We start from the raw sequence: 25142 nt of genomic DNA on the forward strand, positions 1-25142 counted from the left end.
ACAGCGACCACAGGACCTGCTGCTCCAGGGACAGTGACTGTCTTTCACACACACCACCTGGGCCAGGGCAGATCAGCAGCTGCCACCGCAACCCAGCCCCCCCCTTTGTCCAGCCCCCCAGCCCCTTGCCAGCCTTGAGCCTTTGGCTCGTCTGAGCTCAGCCCCCTGCGCTGTGGGTCTTGGGGGGGGGGGCCTTATGGGAAAGAAAATCCGCAGTAAATAACGTAGCAGGGCAGGGGTGGGTTTTAGGGGATCGGGGCCCAGGCTTTGGCGGGGGCGGCTGTCTCCAAAGCTGTTGGGTGGGTTGTGGGAGCGAGGGAACCACTGGCGCTAAAGGCAGGATGATGCTGTTCTCCTTCCTGTCAGCCAGGGACGGTGCTTCCATTAGGCGACCTTAGGTGGTTGCCTAGGGCGCCAGGATTTGGGGGGCGGCATTTTGTGCGCTCCCCACAGGGCGCGCGGGAGCTTCCGGTTCCGCTCCGGTCGCACCGCCGAAGAAGGACCTTCTGCCGACGTGCTGCGGAAAACAGCGGCAGGCAATGGAGCAGCTCAATGACTGCCGCTGTCGCCTGCAGCATTTCGGCGAAGGGTCCTTCTTTGGCAGCACGATGGGGGTGGAACCAGAAGCTCCCGCGCGCCCCATGGGGAGCGCACAAAATGCCGCCCCCTGAATTCTGACTAGGGCGCCAGAAACCCTGGCACTGCTCCTGCCGTCGGCCCTTGCGCCCCGGTTCCCAAGTGACCTGCCTGGCTCGGTACCAGGGCCGTGTCCTCGTCAGGGTTTCCCGCTCCCCCCGTTTAGGGGTTGGCTGCCAACTTTGTGTGTTTTCAGGGCATTCACTGACACAGTGGCCAGCAAAGGGCCCAGCCAGGAGCCAGTGAAAATGTCCCGCTTGGGCCGAGCCCCTGGTTACAGCTCCATTATCTAGGGCACTCAGGAGACGGCTGCAGGCCAGCACCCTGGCTCTAGCCCGGCCACCGAGCATGGCTGCGTGGCCGTGTTCTCGCGCTAGCCGACCCGGTTACCTCGGCAGTGCCAGGGCAGCCCCTGCTTGAGTTCACCCAGCTGCCAGCTGCTGAGGCACCCTGACGTCTGCACTGCTCCTTGGGCCCGTGCGGCCGGGGGGGCAGAACCCCATGGCTGGGCAGTAGCTGCCCCTCGTTCAAGGGGCTCACATGAACCCGAAACCGTCCAACCCCCAAGGGGGCTAAAGGAGAGCATTGGACTGCAGAGACGGCAGCCGGCGTCGCGCCTTGGGAACATCAGGGGGGGTCTGTCCCAGCAGACAGGGGAAGGCGAAAGGGCTGGACCCCCAACAGCCAACGGAACGAGGCAGGTCTGGCCAGGGGGTTAGCTGTGACTTGCAGCCCAACTACTGCTCAGTCCAGCATGGCCTCCCTGGGGTGCCTTTCCCACCAGCAGAGCTTGGGGTGATGAACAGCCACTTCCCTTGGACAGTTACGTTCACAGTTAGGGTAAATTAGGGAGCAGGGGGTGCTGGGAGCCAGGACTCCTGGGTTCTCTCCCCAGGCCTGGAACGGGAGGGGGCTCTTGTGGTTAGAGATGGGGGGGCTGGGATCCAGGACTCCTGGGTTCTCTCCCCAGGCCTGGGAGGGGAGGGGGCTCCTGTGGTTAGAGATGGGGGGGCTGGGATCCAGGACTCCTGGGTTCTCTCCCCAGGCGTGGGAGGGGAGGGGGCTCCTGTGGTTAGAGATGGGGGGGCTGGGATCCAGGACTCCTGGGTTCTCTCCCTAGCTCAAGGAGACGGGGGGTGAAGTCGGGGTGGGTTGGAGTAGTGGTGTTCAAGGCGGCTTCCTAGGAATGTCTTGCATCCAGCGAGTGCTGGATTTACAATGGCGCCTATGGCTCCGTGGAGCCGGCCCATGTTCGAAAGGGGCCCTGGCCTGCTCCGCTTGCACTGTGCCCCGAGACCCCGCTGGCTCCCCCTACCCACTGCTCTTCTCTGCCCCCTGGTCCCACCCCCTGCTCCTCTCTGCTCCCGGCCCCACCCCCTGCTCCTCTCTGCCCCCTGGCCGGACCCCAGGGCACCTCCGGGCAGTCTCCGCTTCCCACCACCTGTGGACCCCACCTGGCTCCCCAGAGCTGAGCCGCCTGGGACTGGTGCAGAAGCTTGGCCAGTCTCAAGCCCAGGGGGGTGGGGGGAAGGGGACACAGGGTGGGGGGCTTGGCTGGGCCCCTCCAGGCAGGTGGGTCCTGAGGGAGCCCAGTGGGGCAGGTTCTGGCCTGGCTGATCACACCACTCCCGAGGGGCCAGAGCGATTCCCGGCCCCAGGACCAGCCCTGGCTGCGCTGCCAGCTCAGCCCGGCAGACACAGTCCCCTCCCAGCAGGGCCGTGAGTGCGGCCGGGAGGCAGGGGGTGGAGAGTGGGTCTCTGGGGCTGCTGGGGGCGGGGGAGGATCTGTGTGTGTTGGGGCAGTAGGGAGTGGGGGGTGCTGGGCAGTCGTGGTGGGGCTGGGGGTGCAGGGCAGGGGTGGTGTGCAGGGTGCTGTGCATTTGTGGGGGGGGGTAGGGGGCATAGTGGGTCTGGGGGGCTCTGGCCATAGGGAATTGGGGGGGTGTCCCGGTGGTGGTGGGGGGCTGTATGGCACAGCATGGACCCGCCCCGAACGGGCAGGCTGGCAGCACAGGGCTGAGTGGGCCAGTGTGCGTCAGGCAGCTGCCGGTCTGTAACTAGTGCCCTGGGCTGGGTGGATCGGGGCCAACCCTGCCAGGCCTCATTGCCCCTGGCTGGCCTCTCGCTCTGGGGACCGACACCCCCACACCAAGCTCTATTGCCCCATGGGGGTCCACAGATAGGTGTGGTGCCAGTTCCACAAAAGGTTAATCCGGCCCTGGCTGTGCTGTAGGGAGTGTGTGGGGGAAATGGGGTGCCCTCCCCTGGCTGTGCTGTAGGGGGGAAATGGGGGGCCCTCCCCTGGCTGTGCTGTGGGGGGGGAATGGGGGCCCTCCCCTGGCTGTGCTGTGGGGGGGAAATGCGGTGCCCTCCCCTGGCTGTGCTGTAGGGGGGTAATGGGGGGCCCTCCCCTGGCTGTGCTGTGGGGAGGTAATGCGGTGCCCTCCCCTGGCTGTGCTGTGGGCAGCATGTGTTAATCCGGCCCTGGCTGTGCTGTAGGGAGTGTGTGGGGGAAATGGGGTGCCCTCACCTGGCTGTGCTGTAGGGGGGGAATGGGGTGCCCTCCCCTGGCTGTGCTGTGTGGGGGAAATGGGGTGCCCTCGCCTGGCTGTGCTGTAGGGGGGTAATGGGGGGCCCTCCCCTGGCTGTGCTGTGGGGGGGTAATGGGAGGCCCTCCCCTGGCTGTGCTGTGGGCAGCATGTGTTAATCCGGCCCTGCACCTGCCCAGCTCCGGCCTCACTCTCTGGGGAGACCCTTGGGGGGGAGGCGGGGGCGTCTCTGCCGCAGGGCGGCGTGTGGGGAGCCCTCGCTCCAGCCCACTCGATGGATCAGCTTTTAATTTGCCATTTGCTCCATTAGCGGGTTGGACGGGCTGGCGATGAGGCATGACACAGAGGAGACGGAGCAAAGCTTCACTCATCAGATGTCCAGGCGTTTGTCTTCATAACGGAGACAAATATTCCCCCAGCTCCGCCCTGCCTCCCGCTCCCAGGAACTGCCAGCGCAGAGATGCAGCCGCCTCTGGGTTTGGAAGCGGGGGCTGTTTAACAGAAACACGACAGTTTGCCAGGGGATGGAGAGAATCCCCAATCTGTTAATTTAGCCCAGCTCTAACCACTCAGCCCCACTCCCCTCCCAGAGCCAGGGAGAGAACCCAGGAGTCCTGGCTCCCAGCCCCCCTGCTATAACCACTCAGCCCCACTCCCCTCCCAGAGCCAGGGAAAGAACCCAGGAGTCCTGGCTCCCAGCCCCCCGGCTCTAACGACCAGCCTCCACTCCCCTCCCAGAGCCGGGGAAAGAACCCAGGAGTCCTGGCTCCCAGCCCCCCGGCTCTAACCACCAGCCCCCATTCCCGTCCCAGAGCCGGGGAGAGAACCCAGGAGTCCTGGCTCCCAGCCCCATTGCTCTAACCACCAGCCCCCACTCCACTCCCCTCCCAGAGCCGGGGAGAGAACCCAGGAGTCCTGGCTCCCAGCCCCTCCTGCTCTAACCACCAGCCCTCACTCCCCTTCCAGAGCCGGGGAGAGAACCCAGGAGTCCTGGCTCCCAGCCCCTCCTGCTCTAACCACCAGCCCTCACTCCCCTCCCAGAGCCGGGGACAGAACCCAGGAGTCCTGGCTCCCAGCCCCTCCTGCTCTAACCCACCAGCCCCCACTCCCCTCCAAGAGCAGGGGAGAGAACCCAGGAGTCCTGGCTCCCAGCCCCCCTGCTATAACCACTCAGCCCCACTCCCCTCCCAGAGCCAGGGAAAGAACCCAGGAGTCCTGGCTCCCAGTCCCCCGGCTCTAACGACCAGCCTCCACTCCCCTCCCAGAGCCGGGGAAAGAACCCAGGAGTCCTGGCTCCCAGCCCCCCGGCTCTAACCACCAGCCCCCATTCCCGTCCCAGAGCCGGGGAGAGAACCCAGGAGTCCTGGCTCCCAGTCCCCCGGCTCCCAGCCCCCCGGCTCTAACCACCAGCCCCCACTCCCCTCCCAGAGCCGGGGAGAGAACCCAGGAGTCCTGGCTCCCAGCGCCCCCCCCCTCCTGCTTCCAGGTCCCCCATAGTGAGTTTCGTCCTCTTCCCCAGCCCCCATGGAACCCCCCCCTTTGCTCTTGTCACTTTAAGGCGGGGGGGTTACCTGGCTGGCCCCCATCGCTACACTGTTGCGGAGCGGAAGGCGCTCAGCCAATCAGCGGGCCGGGGGCGGTGTTCCAGGGACCGCAACGGGCGGGCGGGGGCTCGAGTGTCCCCTCCTCAGGCCCCGTCCCCAGCCAGCCCCGCCCACCAAGATCCCCCCCCCGGGGGAGGGTCCCCGCTGCCCCACGAGGTGCCCAGAGAGCAGGTGTGAAATCGGGACGGGGGGGATAGTTGCAGATAGGAGGTTTCCGGTCCCCATTCCAGCCCCCAGCTGAGCCCCCACCCCGCCCGCGCCCACCGCTCATCCCCCCCGCCTGGTGTCTCCCAGTCCCCCCTCCCCGCGCCCCTAGCCCAGCCCCCCCGTGTCTCCCAGCCCCCCCAGCTGAGCCCCCACCCCGCCCGGCGCCCACCGCTCATCCCCCCCGCCTGGTGTCTCCCAGCCCCTCCCCCCCCGCCCGGCGCCCCCAGCTCAGCCCCCCCCGTGTCTCCCAGCCCCCCCAGCTGAGCCCCCACCCCTCCCGGCGCCCACCGCTCATCCCCCCCGCCTGGTGTCTCCCAGTCCCCCCTCCCCCAGCTCAAATTCCTCCCCCCCCCCGTGTCTCCCAGCCCCCCCAGCTGAGCCCCCACCCCTCCCGGCGCCCACCACTCATCCCCCCCGCCTGGTGTCTCCCAGCCCCCCCCCGTGTCTCCCAGTCCCCCCAGCTGAGCCCCCACCCCTCCCGGCGCCCACTGCTCATCCCCCCCGCCTGGTGTCTCCCAGCCCCCCCTCCTCCAGTTCAGCCCCCCCAGCTCAAATTCCTCCGCCTCCGCCCGGCGCCCCCAGCCCAAATTCCGCCCCCCACTCCCAGCCCCCTCGGTGTCTCCCAGCCCCCCCAGTTCAGTCCCCCGCCCCTCCTGGTGTCTCGCAGCCCCCAGCACAAGCCCCCCCCCCGTCTCTTGTCTGAGCATCTCGCGGCTTGTCCCGACTCTGTGCCCGCAGCTCCCCCGCCCCCCCAGTCACTGGGGCTGAGCGCCCCGCCCCCCACGCGGCTCGAAACCGGCCGGACCGGTCCAGCCGGCGCCCCGCCCGCGATGGAGGTGACTGGGGGGAGGGGAAATTTACACACACACACACCCCCCCCCCAGCTCTCAGCAGGAGGTGACCTGCAGCTGCCCAATTCCCCTTCCCGGGGGGTTGAGCTTTGCAGCTTCCCCGGGTCACCCCCGCACAGAACTTCCCAGGGGGGGAGGGAGGCCCAGGAATGCCCCAAATGCATGGGTCAACCGGTGCCCCTCACTCCCGACCTGCAGCCCCTGCCAGCCCTGCCCCCCCCCCGCACACACGTTGTGTGTTGTGTGTTGTGTGTTGGAATTGCACCATCACGTGCAGTTGCTGGGAGTCAGTTACAGGCGGTTTGGTTTTGACTTTCCGCCCCCGGGAGGGGCCTGGGCCCTGGCGTCTCTGCTCGGTCCCCCCCCCGCAGGTGCTCTCCGGGGCAGGGTTCGAGGCAGGCGGAACCCCGACTCCCCCCGCCCCCCCGCCGCCTTCCTGCTTCTGCTGCGACACGGAAGCCGGACGCCAGAGTCTGCCTGGAGCCCTCGCCCGCTGCCATGGCCCGGCCAGGCCCCCTGCTCCTGCTGGCCGCCCTCGCCCTGCGCTGGGCCCACGGGGGTGAGTGGGTCAGAGCCTCGCCCCGCCTGCGGCCTCCCTTCCTCGGGGGGGGCTGGGGCTCCTTCCCCCCAACCCCCGCCCTGTAATCCTGTTCTGCCAGGGGGGCCCACTGCGGTTGGGGGAGCTGCTCCCACCCGGCCCCAGGGCAGGGCCTGGCTGGGTCAGGGGGGCAGCGAATGGGGCACAGAGCCTCTCCCCTCTAGGGGGGTCCGGCTCCCACCCGACCCCAGGGCAGGGCCTGGCTGGTTATAGGGAGGCAGGAATGGGGCAGGGGCCTTTCCCCCCTAGGGGGCACTGGCTCCCACCCATCCCCAGAGCAGGGCCTGGCTGGCTTAGGGCGGCAGCGAATGGGGCACAGAGCCTCTCCCCTCTAGGGGGGTCTGGCTCCCACCCAGCCCCAGGGCAGGGCCTGGCCAGCTCAGGGGGGGCAGGGAATGGGGCACAGGGTCTGTCCCCTCTGGGGGGGCTGGCTCCCACCCAGCCCCAGAGCAGGGCCTGGCTGGCTCGGGGGGCAGGGAGTGGGGCCTGTCCCCTCTAGGGGGTGCTCATACTGTGCCCCATCGACTGTTCCAGAGATGCCCACAGTCCGCCTGATTGACCAAGAGGGCCCAATCCTGGAGGGCAGCTACGTGACCCTGGAGTGTCTGACGGACGAGGCCGGAGCCGACATGAGCCAATTCACCTTCCAGAAATACAGTCGGGTCAGGATGCCAGCCCCCCCCAACGCCCCGCCGGGGACGAACCTGCCCCTCACCCGACACTGAGGGGTGCCAAGCTGCAGGGGGCATGGCGGGGGGTCAGCAGGGGGCAGTGTGTGGGGGGGGTCCATGTCACAGGGGCCAGGGCACAGGTTCAGCAGGGGTGCCGTGGGGCAGGCAAGGGGCCTGTACCATGAGGGACAGGAAAGGGCGTCCAAAGGGGGTGCCATGGGGCAGGCAGAGGGTCTGTGCCACAGTGGGGCAGGGCAGGGGATCTGTAGGCGGTGCCATAGGGCAGACAGGGGTCCATGCCATGGGGGGCAGGGCAAGGCGCTCCATAGGGGGCACCCTGGGGCAGGCAGGGACTCTGTGCCACAGAGGGGAGGGCAGGGGGTGCTGTGGGGCAGAGAGTGGGTCCATGCCTCAGAGGCAGGGGGTGCATACAGGGTGCCATGGGGCAGGCAGGGGGTCTGTGCCAAAGGGGGTGGGGCAGGGCAGGGGGTCCATAGGAGGCACCGTGGAGCATGCCAGGGGTCCCTGGGGGTCGTGAGGCAGGCTGGGGGTCCGTGCAACGGGGGGGCAGGGCAGGAGGTCCATAGGGGGTGCCATGGGGGCACAGGACAGGGGGTCCATAGGGGGCGCCGTGGGGCGGACTGGGGGTACGTGCCATGGGGGGCAGGGCAGGGGGTTCATAGGGGGTGCCATGGGGCAGGCTGAGGGTCCATGGGGGCGCCATGGGGCAGGTCGGGGGTCAGTGCCGCATGGGGCAGGGCCGGGGTCCATAGGGGTGCCGTGGGGCAGGCCAGGGGTCTGTGCTGCAGGGAGCAGGGCAAGGTGTCCATAGGGTGCATCGTGGGGCAGGCCGGGGGTCCATGCCACACTGGGTAGGGCAGGGGGTCCGTAGGGGGCGCCGTGGGGCAGACCAGGGGTCTGTGCTGCGGGGAGCAGGGCAAGGTGTCCATAGGGGGCATCGTGGGGCAGGCCGGGAGTCCATGGGGGTGCCGTGGGGCAGGCTGGGGGTCCGTGCCATGGGGGGCAGGGCAGGGGGTCCATGGGGGTGCCGTGGGGCAGGGCAGGGGTCTATGCCACAGGGGGCAGGGTAGGGGGTCCATGGGGGTGCCGTGGGGCAGGCCAGGGGTCCATGGGGGGCAGCCTATCGGGGTTTAACGGGGACACCGGGGGCGTCTCTCTGCAGTGGCTCCACTCCTGGGTCTCGCTGGACAATCCCGACCGGCTGCGCTGCTGGTTCTTCGACGTGAACGTGACGCGGGCGGACGGGCGCCTCCTGCTGGCCATCGGGGCCCTGCAGTCCTGGCATGCCGGGGCCTATCGCTGCGCGGCCGCCAACAGCACCGGCAACGCGTCCGCCTCCGCCGAGCTCAGCCTGCACGTGGAGTGTGGGTGGCGCCACCCCAGGCCCCTCGGCGCACAAATGAATCTGGCGTGGCCAATTCAGGGGGGCCCACCCATGTCTGTCTCTTGGGGGGCCATGGGGGGGTTACCCCTGGTTATATTTGAGCATAACCCCCCAATTTGCCCCTTGCCTCCCCAGGCTGGGAGGGAGGAGATGAACAGGGGGTGCAGCAGGGAGCCCGGAGTAGGGAAATTACTTCAGTTTGGGGGTCCATCTGTGGGGCAGGCAGGGGAGGGGTAAAGTGCCCAGCGTGGAGGCGGCAGTTTGATGGGTGTCTATTCCCCACAGCTAGAAGTGGGGTACAGAGGGACACCCCAATTGTAACCTGGGGCGGGGGGTGGTTAGCTCTCCGGCAGCTGGGCAGGCAGGGGAGGAGCAAGGATTTCGGGGCGCGGCACCTGACGCAACGTGTCCCCCCAGATCTGCGGAGCGTCTTCGTGACCCGGGCCCACACCTGGTGCGGGACCGTGGGTGACTCCGTGGCCGTGATGGAGGGCGAGGACGTGGAGCTGCAGTGCTCGGCCGATGCCTCCCAGCCCCCCCAGTACGAGTGGAGCCGCCAGGTGAGGGGCTGGGCAGGACCCCCCCGGGCAGTGGAGGGGGATCATACCCCAAAATATCAGGGATGGATATGGGGTGTCACACAGTAGACCCAGCAGGGGGGGGCATGGGACAGGGAGCGGGACAGAGGGTCAGCAGGGGGCACCGTGGGGCATGGAGCGGGGCAGAGGGTCAGGAGGGGGTGCCGTGTGGCAGGGAGTGGGCCGAAGGGTCAGCAGGGGATGCCATGGGGCAGGGAGCGGGGCAGAGGGTCAAGAGGGGGCGCTGTGGGGCAGTGAGCAGGGCAGAGGCTCAGCAAGGGGTGCCGTGGGGCAGGGGGTCAGCAGGGGGCACTGTGCGGCAGGGAGCGGGACGGAGGGTCAGCAGGCAGTGCCGTGGGGCAGGGAGTGCCATGGGGCAGAGGGGTCAGCGGGTCACCAGGGTGTGCCATGGGGTAGGGAACGGGGGCTCATAGGGGGTGCCACGGGGCAGGGAATGGGGGCACTGTGGGGCAGGGAATGGGGGCTCAGTAGGGAATGCTGTGGGGCAGGGGGTCAGCCAGGGGCACCATGTGGGTCCCCGCCCCCTAAGCAGCTGCCCTTGTTGCAGGGGGCTGACTGGGTGGTGGCGTCCAGTGTGCTGACCCTGCCCCAGGTGAGCCGGGAGCAGGCCGGGACCTACGAGTGCCGGGCCCAGCACCCCAGCCTGCCCCACCTGGCGCGCAGCCGGGCCGTGCGGCTGGACGTGCAGGGGCCACAGAGCAGCTACCAGCTGGGTGAGTCGATGGCTCCCCCCCACGTCCCCCCTATGGGCTGTGACCCACCTGCCCCGCACTGACCCCTCTCTCTGCCCCCAGAGCCGGGCCTGGGGCTGAGCACCCCTGTGCTGCTGCTGGCCGTGGGGCTGCCGGCCCTGCTGCTCCTGCTGCTGGTGCTGGGGCTCAGCGTCCTCGTCCTGCGGCGCCGCCAGGCTGCCAAGATCCCAACCGGGTGAGTGCGAGGGGCCGGGCGCGGGGTCTGCCCTCCAGGGGGCGCCGGGCCGGGCACGGGGTCACCCTCCAGGGGGCGCCGGGCCGAGTGCGGGGTCTGCCCTCCAGGGGGCAGCAGGCACAGGGCTGGGTGTGGGATCTGCCCTCCATGGGGCAGCAGGCACAGGGCCGGGCGTGGGATCTGCCCTCCAGGGGGCAGCAGGCGCAGGGCCGGGCGTGGGGTCTGCCCTCCAGGGGGCGCCGGGCACAGGGCTGGGTGTGGGGTCTGCCCTCCAGGGGGCAGCAGGCGCAGGGCCGGGGGTGGGGTCTGCCCTCCAGGGGGCGCCGGGCGCAGGGCCGAGCGTGGGGTCTGCCCTCCATGGGGCAGCAGGCGCAGAGCCGGGTGTGGGATGTGCCCTCCAGGGGGCGCTGGGCACAGGGCTGAGCGTGGGGTCTGCCCTCCAGGGGGCGCTGGGCACAGGGCCGGGCGTGGGGTCTGCCCTCCAGGGGGCAGCAGGCACAGAGCCGGGTGTGGAGTCTGCCCTCCAGGGGGCAGCAGGCGCAGGGCCGGGCATTGGGTCTGCCCTCCAGGGGGCGCCGGGCACAGGGCCAGGCGTGGGGTCTGCCCTCCATGGGGCAGCAGGCGCAGAGCCGGGTGTGGAATGTGCCCTCCAGGGGGCGCCGGGCGCAGGGCCGAGCGTGGGGTCTGCCCTCCATGGGGCAACAGGCGCAGAGCCGGGTGTGGAATGTGCCCTCCAGGGGGCGCTGGGCACAGGGCTGAGCGTGGGGTCTGCCCTCCAGGGGGCAGCAGGCGCAGAGCCGGGTGTGGGATGTGCCCTCCAGGGGGCGCTGGGCACAGGGCCGGGGCAGCAGGCGCAGAGCCGGGTGTGGAATGTGCCCTCCAGGGGGCGCTGGGCACAGGGCTGAGCGTGGGGTCTGCCCTCCAGGGGGCGCTGGGCACAGGGCCGGGCATGGGGTCTGCCCTCCAGGGGGCGCTGGGCACAGGGCCGGGCGTGGGGTCTGCCCTCCAGGGGGCAGCAGGCACAGAGTCGGGTGTGGGATCTGCCCTCCAGGTGGTGCCAGCCGCAGTGCCAGGCACGGGGTCTGCCCTCCAGGGGGCGCCAGGACTGATCCAGCCCCATAGCGGAGGCTTGTGGAGGGCAGGGAATGTGACACGGGTTCGGGCCCTTTGATTTATTGACTCCCCGGCTGCTGGCACCCGACTTCGGCGCCTCAGTAGCTGTGGGGGGGGAAACGTACAGTCCCCAGGGGGATCCGGATGTTCACGGCGGGGGGTGGGGGAGTCGTCTCTCTTCATTTCCCCTCCCCCAGCTCGGTCCCAGGAAGATTTGGGGTGTGTGGGAGGGCGAATGGGGGTCTGCCCACAGGGCAGGTGGAATGGGATCCCAGAGGCTGGCTGGGGGGGTCTTTCCCCCTGCCTGGAGGGGGGCTGGCTTGGGGGTATCACTCACCCGGGCTCTCTGTCCCCCCGGTTCAGGGAGGAGCCCGGCCAGCGCACCCCGATCTACAAAGGCAGCCTGGAGTCGGTCCCCTCGGTGGCGGGGGACCAGCAGCCCCTGGTGCTGTGAGATGGGCCCTGCCCCCGGCACAGGTAGGAGATTCGCTCCTCCCATGATCCTTTGGGGACTGCAGCTCCCCCCCCACCCCGATTTCTCACACCCCCCCCCCATTGAAATCTCTTTTCTCCCCCCCAGGCAGAACCGCACCGGCTGTCACAGAGCTTCAGCCACTTCTGTAATCAGCAGGGAGAGGGTTATAGGGGGGCTTTGGGGGAGGAGGAAATTATTGGGGGCTCAGCTGCGTTTTCGGGAGGAGCTTATTATGGTGTGGTTTCTATAGGCAGTTGAGGCAGATGCAGCCACTGTGGGGGGTGGGGAAATACTCCGGATGTGGGGGCTGGTATTATTTTGGGGGTGGGGTGGATCTTGGGGTGCTGTTTGACCAGCCCAGCTCCCCCCCTTAGGGGGCTGGGAGCTTGGTTTGGGGGATATCGGCATTTGGGAGCCAACCCCCCATTTGTAATGGGGGGGTTGTTCATGGAACCCTCCCAAAACGCAAACCTCCCGCCACCCCCAAATTCATTCTGCAGGGGTCACCAGTCCAGAAACCCCCAATCTCCAGAGGCCTCGTCCCCCCCCCCAGCTAAATGGAGTTAATTTGCTTTGTTAATGGGGAGACTGTAATCAGTGTAGTGGGGGAGGGGTCAGGGCAGCCTGAGGGTGGAGTCCCCCTAAACTGGGACCCCCCAATGCTGATCCCTTGCAGTCTGCTCTCGCCCCTCTGCTTTCATCTGCCCTGCATGTAAGTCTTTGCGGGGCCGGGGGCTAAGCGTTATTTCGGGGGGGGGGGGGATTTCTTAGGGCTATTGCTTAAAATCTGGGTATTGTAGTTCTGTGGGAGGGGCTCTTTAAATGGGGGGGAGAACATGGGCCAGCCCCCCCTCCCGCCCCCAGTTTAAATGGGATTAAAATGACACTTTAAAACTCTGGCTGCGAGTGTTGGCATCTGAATACCCTCAACCCCCGTCATGGGGCTGGGGGTCGGGATTGAGGGGCACCAGCAGGGCTATGGGGTAGCCCTGGAGTCTGTCATTGCCCCTAAACCCCACTTCCCTCCCAGAGCCGGGGAGAGAACCCAGGAGTCCTGGCTCTCAGCCCCCCCGCCCCTTGCTATCTGGGGCCCTGCCCTGTGTCCCAGCTGTGGGGAGGTTGCTGGGGTGTGGGTCCCCATGGGGAGGTTGTTGGGGTGTGGGTCCCACTGCTCCTGTTCTCGGCTGTGAGTCTCGAGGGGGAGGTCCTTGTGACTTTGGGGGTGGGTGATTTTTCTTCAGCCCCCTTGGGATTTCACCTAGAAGAATCCCAGGATCTCACTCAACCTGCGTCCCTCATTTCTCAGCCCCAAGCTGTGATTTTTAGGCCCCTGAGTGACACTTTCTGGAGGGGGGAGACGGGGGGCCCACTGGGGACAGACCCCACAAACCAGGTCTCTGCCCCCACTCGGGTTAAAAGAATTAATCGGGGAGTTTATTGAAGTATCAAAGGCGGTTAAAAGGCGACAGATATTTACATATATATTAACGTTCAGGCGGTGGGGGTGGGGGAACAGTCTCAGGGTGGGGAGGGCCTGGCCCCCCCCCACACACAGAGCCCCCTCTCTGCACCCCGGTTATATATTAATCTCCCATTCGTTTCCCCTCTCCCCTCCCCCGACACACGCTAGAAAATAACCTTGAGCCAGAGATGGGGCTGGGACCCACTGGGGGGGGTTCTTCTGGACAAAGGAGGGGCTGGGGGCAGTCAAGGAAGTGGGGGGGTCAGAGGGGATCAGGGAGGAGATACCCACACTGGAGATGCGGCCCCTCTGTGGTGGAACGGGTTATGGGAGGACCCCTCGCCCGGCACAGGACATGGCCCCTCTGGAGTGGGGTGGGTTATGGGGGGACCCCTTGCCCGGTGCTGGGAGGGGGAGGAGGGGTCCCCGCTCTCCAGCAGGCCGTGACGGGGAAGCTCTTGCCCAGTTTAACAGAGGGGCAGGCGGGGGGCGAGGGAGTTCAGGGTCTGGCTTCTCTAATGCCTGGGGTGGGGGGTGGCACTAACTACGAGGGGGGGGTGAGTGAGCCCCACCACCACAGCACCCCCCATGCTGGGGGCATCTGAGGGGCTGGTGCATTGTGGGGGCAGGAGGGTGAAATCTGAATTTGCCCCATTCACCCCCTCTGGGCCCACAGGTGCCCCCTGGCAGGGGAGTTCCTGGGGGTGGGGGAAGATGCCCCCCCCCCTCCGGCCCCATCTCAGGCTCTTGTGCTTGGTGAGGACGTCACATGACGAGGACGGACAGACACTGATGGACAGAGACACCCTCCCACCCCCCAATCATGGCTTTAAAGAGTCCAACCTGCTTTTAAGGCCCCCAGCAGGGATTCGGGAGCCCTGGATGGAACCCAGGAGTCCTGGTTCCCAGCCACCCCCTCCACTCCAGTAACCCCCACCACCCTCCTGGAGCTGGGGAGAGAAGCCAGGGGTCCGGGCCCCAGCAGGCCCATCCACTCAAGACCCAGTTAAGCTGTTTCCAAAAGCACCCCAGGGTCTCCACCCCACCTCCCTGGAGCCCTGCCCCATCAGAGGGGTGTAGTCCCCCCAATTGTATTGTGGGTGAGGCCAGAACCCCCTGCTTCACTCCCTCAGCCCCCTCCTCTGCCTGTCCCCCCAGCCGGGGTCCCTGGAGGGGAGACTTTCACGGGTGGGCAGGGCCTCAGCCCAAGGGTGTGGTCTTACTGCAGAGGGGCGGGGCCTCACAGTCCAGGGGCGGGGCTTGAACCCTAGGCTGCTGGCACATGGGCCTTGGTTTCAAAAATTAAACCAGCCCCCCAATCGCGTGGTTCGGCCGCTGCTCGATGGGCTGGTCCAAACTCCCCTGGCTCCGCCCCCGGCTCCGCCCCCGGCTCAGATGAAGAATTCCTCCTTGCGCTTGTGGCCGTCCCCGCCGTTGAGAAACGCCTCCCGCGCCTCCCCGTGCTCGTCCAGCCCGCTGGCCTCGTGCGTCAGGTACGAACCTGCGGGGAGGGGGGGGGAGTGAGGGGCTGCCCCTGGTGCCCCTGCGGCCGTGGCCCCTCCCTCCCTCCCTCCCCACCCCCGAGGCCCCTTCCCCAGCCGCCCCACCCACCTGCTGCTCTGCCTCTCCCCCTGCTGCCCCATCCCCTCCCTTCCCCCCCCGCTGCTCTGCCCCTCCCCCTGTGGCCGTGGCCCCTCCCTCCCTCCCCACCCCCGAGGCCACTTCCCCAGCCGCCCCACCCACCTGCTGCTCTGCCCCGCCCCCTGCGGCCCCTCCCACTGTCCTGCCCCTCCTCTGGCTCTGTCCCCAACCCCGCACTGCCCCATCCCCTGCCTCTGTCCCATCCCCCTTCATCCTCCCCCAGTCGCTAGCCGCTATCCCCCTCCCCACCTGTCCCATCCCCCATCCTGTCCCCTCCCCCTTCATCCTCCCCCAGCCCCTCTCGCCCTGTCCCCTGCTCCCCACGGCCCCACACCACACCCCATCCCCCACTGTGCCCCCCCCCGCGCACCTTTCTGCCGGATGGAGCACCACACCCCATCCCCCACTGTGCCCCCCCCCGCGCACCTTTCTGCCGGATGGAGCACCACACCATGCCGATCAGGACGCAGATGATGCTGAAGACCAGCAGGGCAAGGATGCCGCCCACAATGGCATAGGGCACCGAGGTCTGGGCCTCCACAATGGCCCCGGGGTCTAGGGGTGGAAAGGAGGGGTCAGGGGGGGTCGGGCTCAGGTGGACACCGACTGGCCACGTGGGCTGGAGCTCCCAGCTGCCCCCCCCCCCCGCAGGAGGCTGCGGCTCGGGAGTGAGGGGCACCAGAGTGGATAGGGGCTGCGGATTGGCAGTGAGGGTCAGGGGACAGGGGGCTGCAGGTCAGGAGTGAGGGGCGCGGGGGGGGCTGCGGATCGGGAGTGAGGGGTGCCGAGGGGACAGGGGGCTGCGGGTCGGCAGTGAGGGTCCCCGGGGGACGGGGCTGCGGGTCAGCAGTGAGGAGTGCCGAGGGGACAGGGGGCTGCGGGTCGGCAGTGAGGGTCCCTGAGGGGCATGGGGCTGCGGGTCGGCAGTGAGGGGCGCTCGGGGGGACGGGGCTGCGGGTCAGCAGTGAGGGTCCCTGGGGCACAGGGGGCTGCAGGTCGGCAGTGAGGGGCGCTCGGGGGGACAGGGCTGTGGGTCAGCAGTGAGGGTCCCCGGGGGACGGGGCTGCGGGTCAGCAGTGAGGAGTGCCGAGGGGACAGGGTGCTGCGGGTCGGCAGTGAGGGTTCCTGAGGGGCACGGGGCTGCGGGTCGGCAGTGAGGGGCGCTCGGGGGGACGGGGCTGCGGGTCAGCAGTGAGGGTCCCTGGGGCACAGGGGGCTGCGGGTCGGCAGTGAGGGTCCCTGAGGGGCACGGGGCTGCGGGTCGGGAGTGAGGGTCCCCAGGGGGACAGGGGACTGCAGATCGGCAGTGAGGGTCCCCGGGGGTGCAGCCATCAAGGCTAATTTGCTAGTTCGCATCATGCGTTTTCTTCACTGGTTTGGTTGATTCAATGGTTATTTTCTTGGGGGTTTGCTGACACCGAATTCTCGTCAGCATGCTTGCTGTGAAACGAGGCCCCGACAGGCGTCTCCTGTCGGATTCGCTCCAGCAACTCAGTCTAAGTGTTTGTAACCTTCAGCCCCGAGAAACGGCCTCCACTTCCCGTTGTCTTTGGGGAACTGAGACCTGCCCGTGTTTCCCGTGCGCTTGGAGAGCCGGTAGCCGCAGGCCGCACCGCAGAGCACGGATGTCACGGGTTAGGCCAAGTACCGGTTTCGGGGACGAGCCACTCCGTAGTAACGTGTCTGAATACATGTCAGCCCCAGAAGAAGTGACCCCGAAGATGTCGCTGGGCCTGGCAGGCCGGGCACTGATCTGAATATTCAGGGCCCGGCCGGGACCCGCTAATGCCATGGCGAGGGCTCGCTCTGCGTAGCTTCTGCTACTCTGTTAGCTCAGCTCTGGCCCTACAGCTTAGCCACTCGACCCCTGAACCGGCTCGCTGCCACCGGGCAGCCTGGCCCCTCGAGTTCTCCGGGCGCGCCAGTGCCGAGGCAGGTCGGGTCTCCAGGGAGGGGGCGAGTTTGCTCATTTGAGACTAGAGCTGTTACCACCAGGGACCGTGGTGGACGTCTGTGTAACTCTGTGTTTTCTACCTTGGATTCTCCGTCCGTTCGTTCAAATAAAGAGCCTGAAAAGTTGGTATTGGCCTCAGTAGACGTGTCCTGGCCACAGCTGCCGAGAGCCCACCCAGCCCGGAGAAAGCTCTGTTCTCTACCCCTGGAGCCTGAACTGGGACAAGAGCCTAAATATCTTCTGCTCAGATCACTGGCGAAGCGTCACGAACTAGCCCTGTACATTCAGGTCAACGGGGCTGTGGATTCGGGAGTGAGGGGCACTGGGGGGCAGGGAGCTGCGGGTCGGGAGGGAGGGGCACTGGGGGGCAGGGAGCTGCGGGTCGGGAGGGAGGGGTGCCGGCGGTGCCACGGGCTGCGGGTCGGGAGGGAGGGAGGGGCGCCGGGGCTCCTTACCGTACACCACCAGCACATACTGGTCGGAGGCGCGCCCGTGTTTGTTGGCCGCGTGGCAGGCGTAGGTGCCGTTGTCGCCCGGGCCCAGCACCGGCAGCGTCAGCTCCGCGCCCTCGATCTGTGCCCGCTCAGGCAGCGAGTCGTTCGCCCGGCTCCACGTGATCTCATGGGGGCTGCGGGGACACACACCGGGGAGGGGGGTGAGCGGGGCCAGGCCTTGGGATCCGTCCCCTGGCACCAGTGGGCAGGGCCGACCCAACACCAGGGTGATGGGCAGCAGCACGGCTCACAGGGTGACACCCCCAGTCCCCGGCACTGAGACGCGCAGCCCCCCATGTCCCGGGCACATCCGGCACTGTGAGCTGGAGGCTTGGGGTGACGCTGTACAAAATACGGGGGTGTCATGGAGTGTGGGGGAGTCAGGGCCCCGCACCCCCTCGCCCTGCGATTCCCCAGGGCTCTGAGCCAGCCTGAGCCCTGCTGCCCTGGGCTCAGGCCCGGGCCTTCGGCTGGGGCCCAGGCCTTGACCCTGGCGCTGCGAGCTTCCCGCCAGCAGTGCCCCAGCCAGGGACCCTGGCGCTGCGAGCTTCCCCCCAGCAGTGCCCCAGCCAGGGACCCTGGCGCTGCGAGCGTCCCCCCAGCAGTGCCCCAGCCAGGGACCCTGGCGCTGCGAGCTTCCCCCCAGCAGTGCCCCAGCCAGGGACCCTGGCGCTGCGAGCTTCCCCCCAGCAGTGCCCCAGCCAGGGACCCTGGCGCTGCGAGCTTCCCCCCAGCAGTGCCCCAGCCAGGGACCCTGGCGCTGCGAGCTTCCCGCCAGCAGTGCCCCAGCCAGGGACCCTGGCGCTGCGAGCTTCCCCCAACAGTGCCCCAGCCAGGGACCCTGGCGCTGCGAGCTTCCCCCCAGCAGTGCCCCAGCCAGGGACCCTGGCGCTGCGAGCTTCCCCCCAGCACACAGCCCACGGCCCCCACTCACAGCGGGTTGCCGTTGACGACGCAGGTGAGGAGCAGGGTGTCACCCTCACGCAGCACGGCCTGGCTGGGCTGGATCCGCGCCGTGGGCGAGTCTGCGGGGACAAGACGAGGGCGGCTGCACAGGGAGCCCAGCAGCCGCACAACCCGACAACCCAGCAACCCCACAGCACGAGAACCCAACCCCCTGCACACCCTAAAAACAGCCCAGCTCACGCTGGTCACACCCCACCACACACCCAGTGCACCCCCCAGCATGACATCACAACACAACAACCCAGCAACCCCACAACACGAGAACCCAACCCCCTGCACACCCTAAAAACAGCCCAGCTCACGCTGGTCACACCCCCACCACACACCCAGTGCGCCCCCCAGCACGACACAACAACCCGAGAACCCAACCCCCCGCACAAGCTAAAAACAGCCCAGCTCACCCTGGTCACACTTCACCACACACCCAGTGCGCCCCCCAGCACGACACCACAACACAACCACCTCACAACACGACAACCCAACCCCCTGCACACCCTAAAAACAGCCCAGCTCACGCTGGTCACACACCCAGTGCACCCCCAGCACGACACCACAACACAACAACCCAGCAACACTACAACCCGACAATCCAGCAACCCCACAACACGACGACCCAACTCCCTGCACACCCAAAAACAGCCCAGCTCACCCCGGCCGCACAACCCCACCACACACCCAGTGCGCCCCCCAGCACGACACCACACCACAACAACCCCACAACCCAGCAACACAATGCCGCCATGTCCCCCCAGCAACCTGACACCACCACAGCCTGACAACAACACAACCTGAGAACCCAGTACCATAACCCAACCACACGATGTCCCCACAGCAATCCAACAACACAACCTAACACCACACCTCCATACCCGCACCAACAACCCATCAACACTGCAACCCTGTGACCCCCGGCATCACAACCCAACACCACTGCAACACGACGCTCCCCCCAAAACAACACAGCTCACCCCAGCACACACCCAGTGCGCCCCCCTAGCACGACAGCACAACACAACAACTCGCCACCTCCGCCAACAGCCCCCACACTCCCTCAGCAACATGACAGCCTATGACCCCCACACACAACCTCCTGCCCCCTGCAACACCCAACACACACAGGACAACACAACACAACCCCAGCCTCTCACAACTTGGCCCCGGCCCCAGCCCCAGCAGGACATGCCATCCAGCCCCCCTGTGAATTCACAACCCCCCCTCATCCCGGCCCCCTGCACACTCACAACCCAAAGCAGCCCACGGCCACACGCTGCCCCCAACCCACCACCACAGCCCAGCCCAACCCCACACGTGACTGAGACATGAGAAACACGCCCCCCCAGGGCAGCCCCATCCACAGGCACTTCCTGCCCCCCAGCCCTAAACCCTGCCCCGCATCCCTCCCTTTCCCCCCTCACCCCACCCTCCCCCAACCCCCCGTTCCCCTTACCCCTACCCCATCTGCTCCCTGTCCCCCCTTCCCTCTTTGCCCCCCACCCGACCCCCCATATCTCCCCCCGCACTTACACTGCACGTCTAGCACGTACTGCGTCTGCTTCCGCTGCCCGCGCAGGGCGGGGTGCGTGGCTTCGCACGTCACGATGGTGCCGTGGTCCCGGCGCTCGACCCGCAGCCTCACCGATGTGCTGACCCGGAAAACCTTCCCCAGCTGCTCCCGGCTGCTGAGCCCTGCCACGGCACGGCCGGGGGTGAGCGCCTCGAAGTGACCCCGGCCGGCCCCCCGCCCTGCCCCACCCCGACCCCTGAGCCGGCCTCCTCATCCCAGAGGGGACAGGCCCCCTACCCCATTCCCCGCCCCCTGCCCCATTCCCTGCCCCCCCTGAGTCAACTACCTCCCCACCCCCAGAGGGGACAGGCCCCCTACCCCATTCCCTGCCCCCTGCCCCATTCCCTGCCCCCCCTGAGTCAACCACCTCCCCACCCCCAGAGGGGACAGGCCCCCTACCCCATTCCCTGCCCCCCCTGAGTCAACCACCTCCCCACCCCCAGAGGGGACAGGCCCCCTACCCCATTCCCTGCCCCCCCTGAGTCAACTACCTCCCCACCCCCAGAGGGGACAGGCCCCCTACCCCATTCCCCGCCCCCCCCTGAGTCAACTACCTCCCCACCCCCAGAGGGGACAGGCCCCCTACCCCATTCCCTGCCCCCCCTGAGTCAACCACCTCCCCACCCCCAGAGGGGACAGGCCCCCCGCCCTGCCCCACCCCTGACCCCTGACCCGGCCTCCTCATCCCAGAGGGGACAGGCCCCCTACCCCATTCCCTGCCCCCCCTGAGTCAACCACCTCCCCACCCCCAGAGGGGACAGGCCCCCTACCCCATTCCCTGCCCCCCCTGAGTCAACCACCTCCCCACCCCCAGAGGGGACAGGCCCCCCGCCCTGCCCCACCCCTGACCCCTGAGCCGGCCTCCTCATCCCAGAGGGGACAGGCCCCCTACCCCATTCCCTGCCCCCCCTGAGTCAACCACCTCCCCACCCCCAGAGGGGACAGGCCCCCTACCCCATTCCCCGCCCCCCCTGAGTCAACCACCTCCCCACCCCCAGAGGGGACAGGCCCCCTGCCCCATTCCCCGCCCCCCCTGAGTCAACCACCTCCCCACCCCCAGAGGGGACAGGCCCCCCGCCCTGCCCCACCCCTGACCCCTGAGCCAGCCTCCTCATCCAGAGGGGACAGGCCCCCTACCCCATTCGCCACCCCCCAGAGGGGACAGGCCCCCTGCCCCATTTCCCGCCCCCCCTGAGTCAACTACCTCCCCACCCCCAGAGGGGACAGGCCCCCTGCCCCATTCCCTGCCCCCCTGAGTCAACCACCTCCCCACCCCCAGAGGGGACAGGCCCCCCGCCCTGCCCCACCCCTGACCCCTGAGCCGGCCTCCTCATCCAGAGGGGACAGGCCCCCTACCCCATTCGCCACCCCCCAGAGGGGACAGGCCCCCTGCCCCATTCCCCGCCCCCCCCCGAGTCAACCACCTCCCCACCCCCAGAGGGGACAGGCCCCCTGCCCCATTCCCTGCCCCCCCTGAGTCAACCACCTCCCTGCCCCCAGAGGGGACAGGCCCCCTGCCCCATTCCCCACCCCCCCGAGGGGACAGGCCCCCTGCCCCATTCCCTGCCCCCCTGAGTCAACCACCTCCCCGCCCCCAGAGGGGACAGGCCCCCCGCCCTGCCCCACCCCTGAGCCCTGAGCCAGCCTCCTCATCCAGAGGGGACAGGCCCCCTGCCCCATTCCCCGCCCCCCAGAAGAGACAGGCCCCCTGCCCCATTTCCCACCCCCCTGAGTCAACCACCTCCCCGCCCCCAGAGGGGACAGGCCCCCTGCCCCATTCTCTGCCCCCCCTGAGTCAACCACCTCCCCGCCCCTCAGAGGGGACAGGCCCCCTGCCCCATTCCCTGCCCCCCGAGTCAACCACCTCCCCGCCCCCAGAGGGGACAGGCCCCCTGCCCTGCCCCACCCCTGACCCTTGAGCCAGCCTCCTCATCCAGAGGGGACAGGCCCCCTGTCCCATTCCCCGCCCCCCAGATGGGACAGGCCCCCTGCCCCATTCCCTGCCCCCCGAGTCAACCACCTCCCCGCCCCCCGAGGGGACAGGCCCCTGCCCCATTCCCCGCCCCCCAGAGGGGACAGGCCCCCTGCCCCATTCCTTGCCCCCCCGAGTCAACCACCCCCCTGCCCCATTCCCCAGCCCCCCAGCCGGCCCATGCCCCCTAGGGGGAGTAGGCCCCTTACCCCGCCTCACCTCGCAGCTCCCGCCGGTCCCGGTACCAGCGCAGGGTGGCCGCGGGGCGCGACCGGGGCACGACGCACGTCAGCTCAACCTCCCCGCCCTCCACCGCCTGCTCCTTCACCTCCACCGTCGGGTTCTCGGGGGCCACTGCAGAGACACAGGGGGCAGGGCAGGGCAGGGCAGGGGGTCACCGGGGCTGGCCCCTCGTCCCATCCCAAAATCCCCTGTGGCAGCCACCCCCCATCCCTTCCCAGAATCCCCCGGGGCAGCCACCCCACATCTCTTCCCAGAATCCCCCGGGGCAGCCACCCCACATCTCTTCCCAGAATCCCCCCATCACTTCCCAGAATCCCCTGGGGCAGCCACCCCCTCCCGCCCCCGGGGACCCCGCGCACCCAGCACGGTGAGCGAGGCGATCTGGTGGTGCGTGTCGTCGGTGTAGAGCTGGCAGAAGTAGCCGCCCTCGTCCTCCAGCCGGACCTCAGACAGCAGGATCCGCACCTGCCTCTGGGTGAACTCCACCAGCTGGAACCGGTCGTCCTTCAGCGCTGGGGAGACAGGGACGGGCTCAGCGGCTGCCCCCCACCCAGTGGCCCCTCACCACATGTGCCCACCCCCCCCACCCGGCAGCCCCTCACCACGCGTGCACAGACCCCCCCGCCCGGCAGCCCCTCACCACGCATGCACAGACCCCCCACCCGGCGGCCCCTCACCCTGCATACCTGACCCCCCACCCGGCAGCCCCTCACCACGCGTGCACAGACCCCCCGCCCGGCTGCCCCCCACCCAGTGGCCCCTCACCCCATGTGCCCACCCCCCCGCCTGGCAGCCCCTCACCCCGCGTGCCCACTCACCCCGTGTGACCACCCCCCCGCCTGGCGACCCCTTACCCCGCGTGCACAGACCCCCCGCCCGGCAGCCCCTCACCACGCGTGCACAAACCCCCCCGCCCGGCAGCCCCTCACCACGCGTGCCGTTGAAGAAGAGCGTCTGCCGGGCTGGGTTCTGGATCACCACGATGGAGCCATCGTATCGGTGCAGCCGGCAGTTGATCTCGGCCACACCACCCTCCACCACTGTCATGTTCTCCGTCTGCACCTCCTGCGCCAGGGCTGGGCGGGTGAGAGCAGGGGTCAGGGAGAGACCGGGGGACTGTCAAGCTGCCACGCAGACCCCCCCACGGACCCCTGTAGCACTGAGGGCGCTCATCAAACCTCCCAGCGACAACGACCTCGACGCATTGGAGAATTGGGCTCAAAGCAACTCCCCGAGGACACGTGCCAAACCCAGCCCAGGTCAGGGAAACGGAGATGATTGTCCGGTGCAGGCTCTGAGAGACCCCGGACAAACCCTGCCCGGCTGGTCCAGGGTGCCCCGGTCCCGCCCGGTGCCTGGCCCGACGCAGCGATGACTGTATGGGGCGTGTGGGGAGGAACAGATGGACATGGGCCCTCTACACTGTTGAGCCTCCCCTGGAGCCGGCGCTGCGCCAACCGGAGCTGGTGAAGGGCCCGGGAGGGACATGCTGCTGGCAGCACCGGGGAACCAATCCTGGGGCTGGCTGGGGGTGGGGGGGGGGGAACCTCCTGGTTTGCAATGACCTCAACCCCCAGGGAGACGATCCCCCTCAGAGCCCCCACCCACACCCGCCAGATCTCCACCCCCCCCCCCGAGATTTGGTGGTGATTTGTTACATGGGGCACGGAGTAGGGGCGTGGCTTGCTGGAACGGGGCGTGTTCTATGCAGATAAGGTGGCCCCACAAGAGCCCAGGGCCAGTTCATGCTGCTATTCCCACCAAATGGCGACTGTCCCGTGACCTTTGACCTCTGCCGTGAGGCCACTTCCTGTCTTTGGCTTAACCCAGGGGTCGGCAACCTGTGGCACCCGGGCCGGAGGCGGCACGCGAGCTGGTTCTCAGCGGCACTCACGCTGCCCGGGTCCTGGGCACCGCTCAGGCTCATTTACCTTTAAACGAAGCTTCTTAAACATCTGAAAACCCGTATTTACCTGCGTCCACCAGCAGTTTAGTTCTGTATTAGGGACGCCTAGGAAGAGCCCTTCGGCAACCGTCAACACGCGGGAAACCTTCAATCAGAGCGAGCACACGCCGGCTCGGCCCAGCGCGGGGAGCGGTGCCGCCCCCGGCTTAACCCGCCCCCAGTGCGTAGCCAGGACGCCCCGGCCCCGTCACTGCCTGCTTCCCCGCCACCCGCGGCTGCGGCCTATGCGGTGTAAATTACACCGTCACCTAGCAACAACATGGCCGCCCCCCGGCAACGCGGACAGACATGGCCGCCCCCCGGCAACGCGGACAGACATGGCCGCCCCCCGGCAACGCGGACAGACAAGGCTGCCCCCAGGCAACGCGGACAGACGTGGCCGCCCCTTGGCAACGCGGACAGACGTGGCCGTCCCCCGGCAACGCTGACAGACATGGTCCCTGCTTGGCAACGCGGACAGACGTGGCCGCCGCTTGGCAACGCGGACAGACGTGGCCGCCCCCCCGGCAACGCGGACAGACGTGGCCGCCCCCCGGCAACGCGGACAGACGTGGCCGCCCCTTGGCAACATGGACAGACGTGGCCGCCCCCCGGCAACGCGGACAGACGTGGCCGCTCCTTGGCAGCACGGACAGACGTGGCCGCCCCCAGGCAACACGGACAGACGTGGCCGCCCCCTGGCAACACGGACAGACGTGGCCGCCCCCTGGCAACGCGGACAGACGTGGCCGCCCCCCGGCAACGCGGACAGACGTGGTCCCTGCTTGGCAACGCGGACAGACATGGCCGCCCCCCGGCAACGCGGACAGACATGGCCGCCCCCCGGCAACGCGGACAGACATGGTCCCTGCTTGGCAACGCGGACAGACATGGCCGCCCCCCGGCAACGCGGACAGACGTGGCCGCCCCCCGGCAACGCGGACAGACATGGTCCCTGCTTGGCAACGCGGACAGACATGGCCGCCCCCCGGCAACGCGGACAGACGTGGCCGCCCCCCGGCAACGCGGACAGACGTGGCCGCTCCTTGGCAACGCTGACAGACGTGGCCGTCCCCCGGCAACGCGGACAGACGTGGCCGCCCCCCCGGCAATGCAGACAGACGTGGCCGCCCCCCGGCAACGCGGACAGACGTGGCCGCCCCCCGGCAACGCTGACAGACGTGGCCGCCCCCCGGCAACGCGGACAGACAAGGCCGCCCCCCGGCAACGCGGACAGACAAGGCCGCCCCCCGGCAACGCGGACAG

The 25142-nt window shown here is 68.4% G+C and overlaps 2 protein-coding genes across 2 annotated transcripts; one reads left to right on the plus strand and one right to left on the minus strand.

Annotated features, from left to right (window-relative positions):
• Positions 1-5900: 5900 nt before the first annotated feature.
• Positions 5901-12534, plus strand: LOC115640562 (sialoadhesin-like). The gene is made up of 8 exons (XM_030543422.1): positions 5901-6406; positions 6980-7107; positions 8300-8501; positions 8939-9081; positions 9668-9833; positions 9915-10047; positions 11524-11637; positions 11741-12534. The coding sequence occupies exons 1-7, from the start codon at positions 6346-6348 to the stop codon at positions 11612-11614; spliced, it is 924 nt and encodes a 307-aa protein (XP_030399282.1). The 5' UTR covers positions 5901-6345; the 3' UTR covers positions 11615-11637; positions 11741-12534.
• A 490-nt stretch (positions 12535-13024) lies between these two features.
• Positions 13025-23926, minus strand: CADM4 (cell adhesion molecule 4). The gene is made up of 9 exons (XM_030543421.1): positions 23905-23926; positions 22861-23007; positions 22291-22443; positions 21908-22042; positions 19677-19838; positions 18121-18211; positions 17148-17320; positions 15165-15293; positions 13025-14598 (listed from the first exon to the last, which is right to left on the minus strand). Exons 2-9 carry the CDS (start codon positions 22976-22978, stop codon positions 14489-14491), a joined length of 1071 nt encoding a protein of 356 aa, XP_030399281.1. The 5' UTR covers positions 22979-23007; positions 23905-23926; the 3' UTR covers positions 13025-14488.
• Positions 23927-25142: the final 1216 nt, after the last annotated feature.

Source organism: Gopherus evgoodei, unplaced genomic scaffold (genome assembly GCF_007399415.2).
Source record: "Gopherus evgoodei ecotype Sinaloan lineage unplaced genomic scaffold, rGopEvg1_v1.p scaffold_31_arrow_ctg1, whole genome shotgun sequence".
NCBI lineage: Eukaryota > Metazoa > Chordata > Testudines > Testudinidae > Gopherus > Gopherus evgoodei.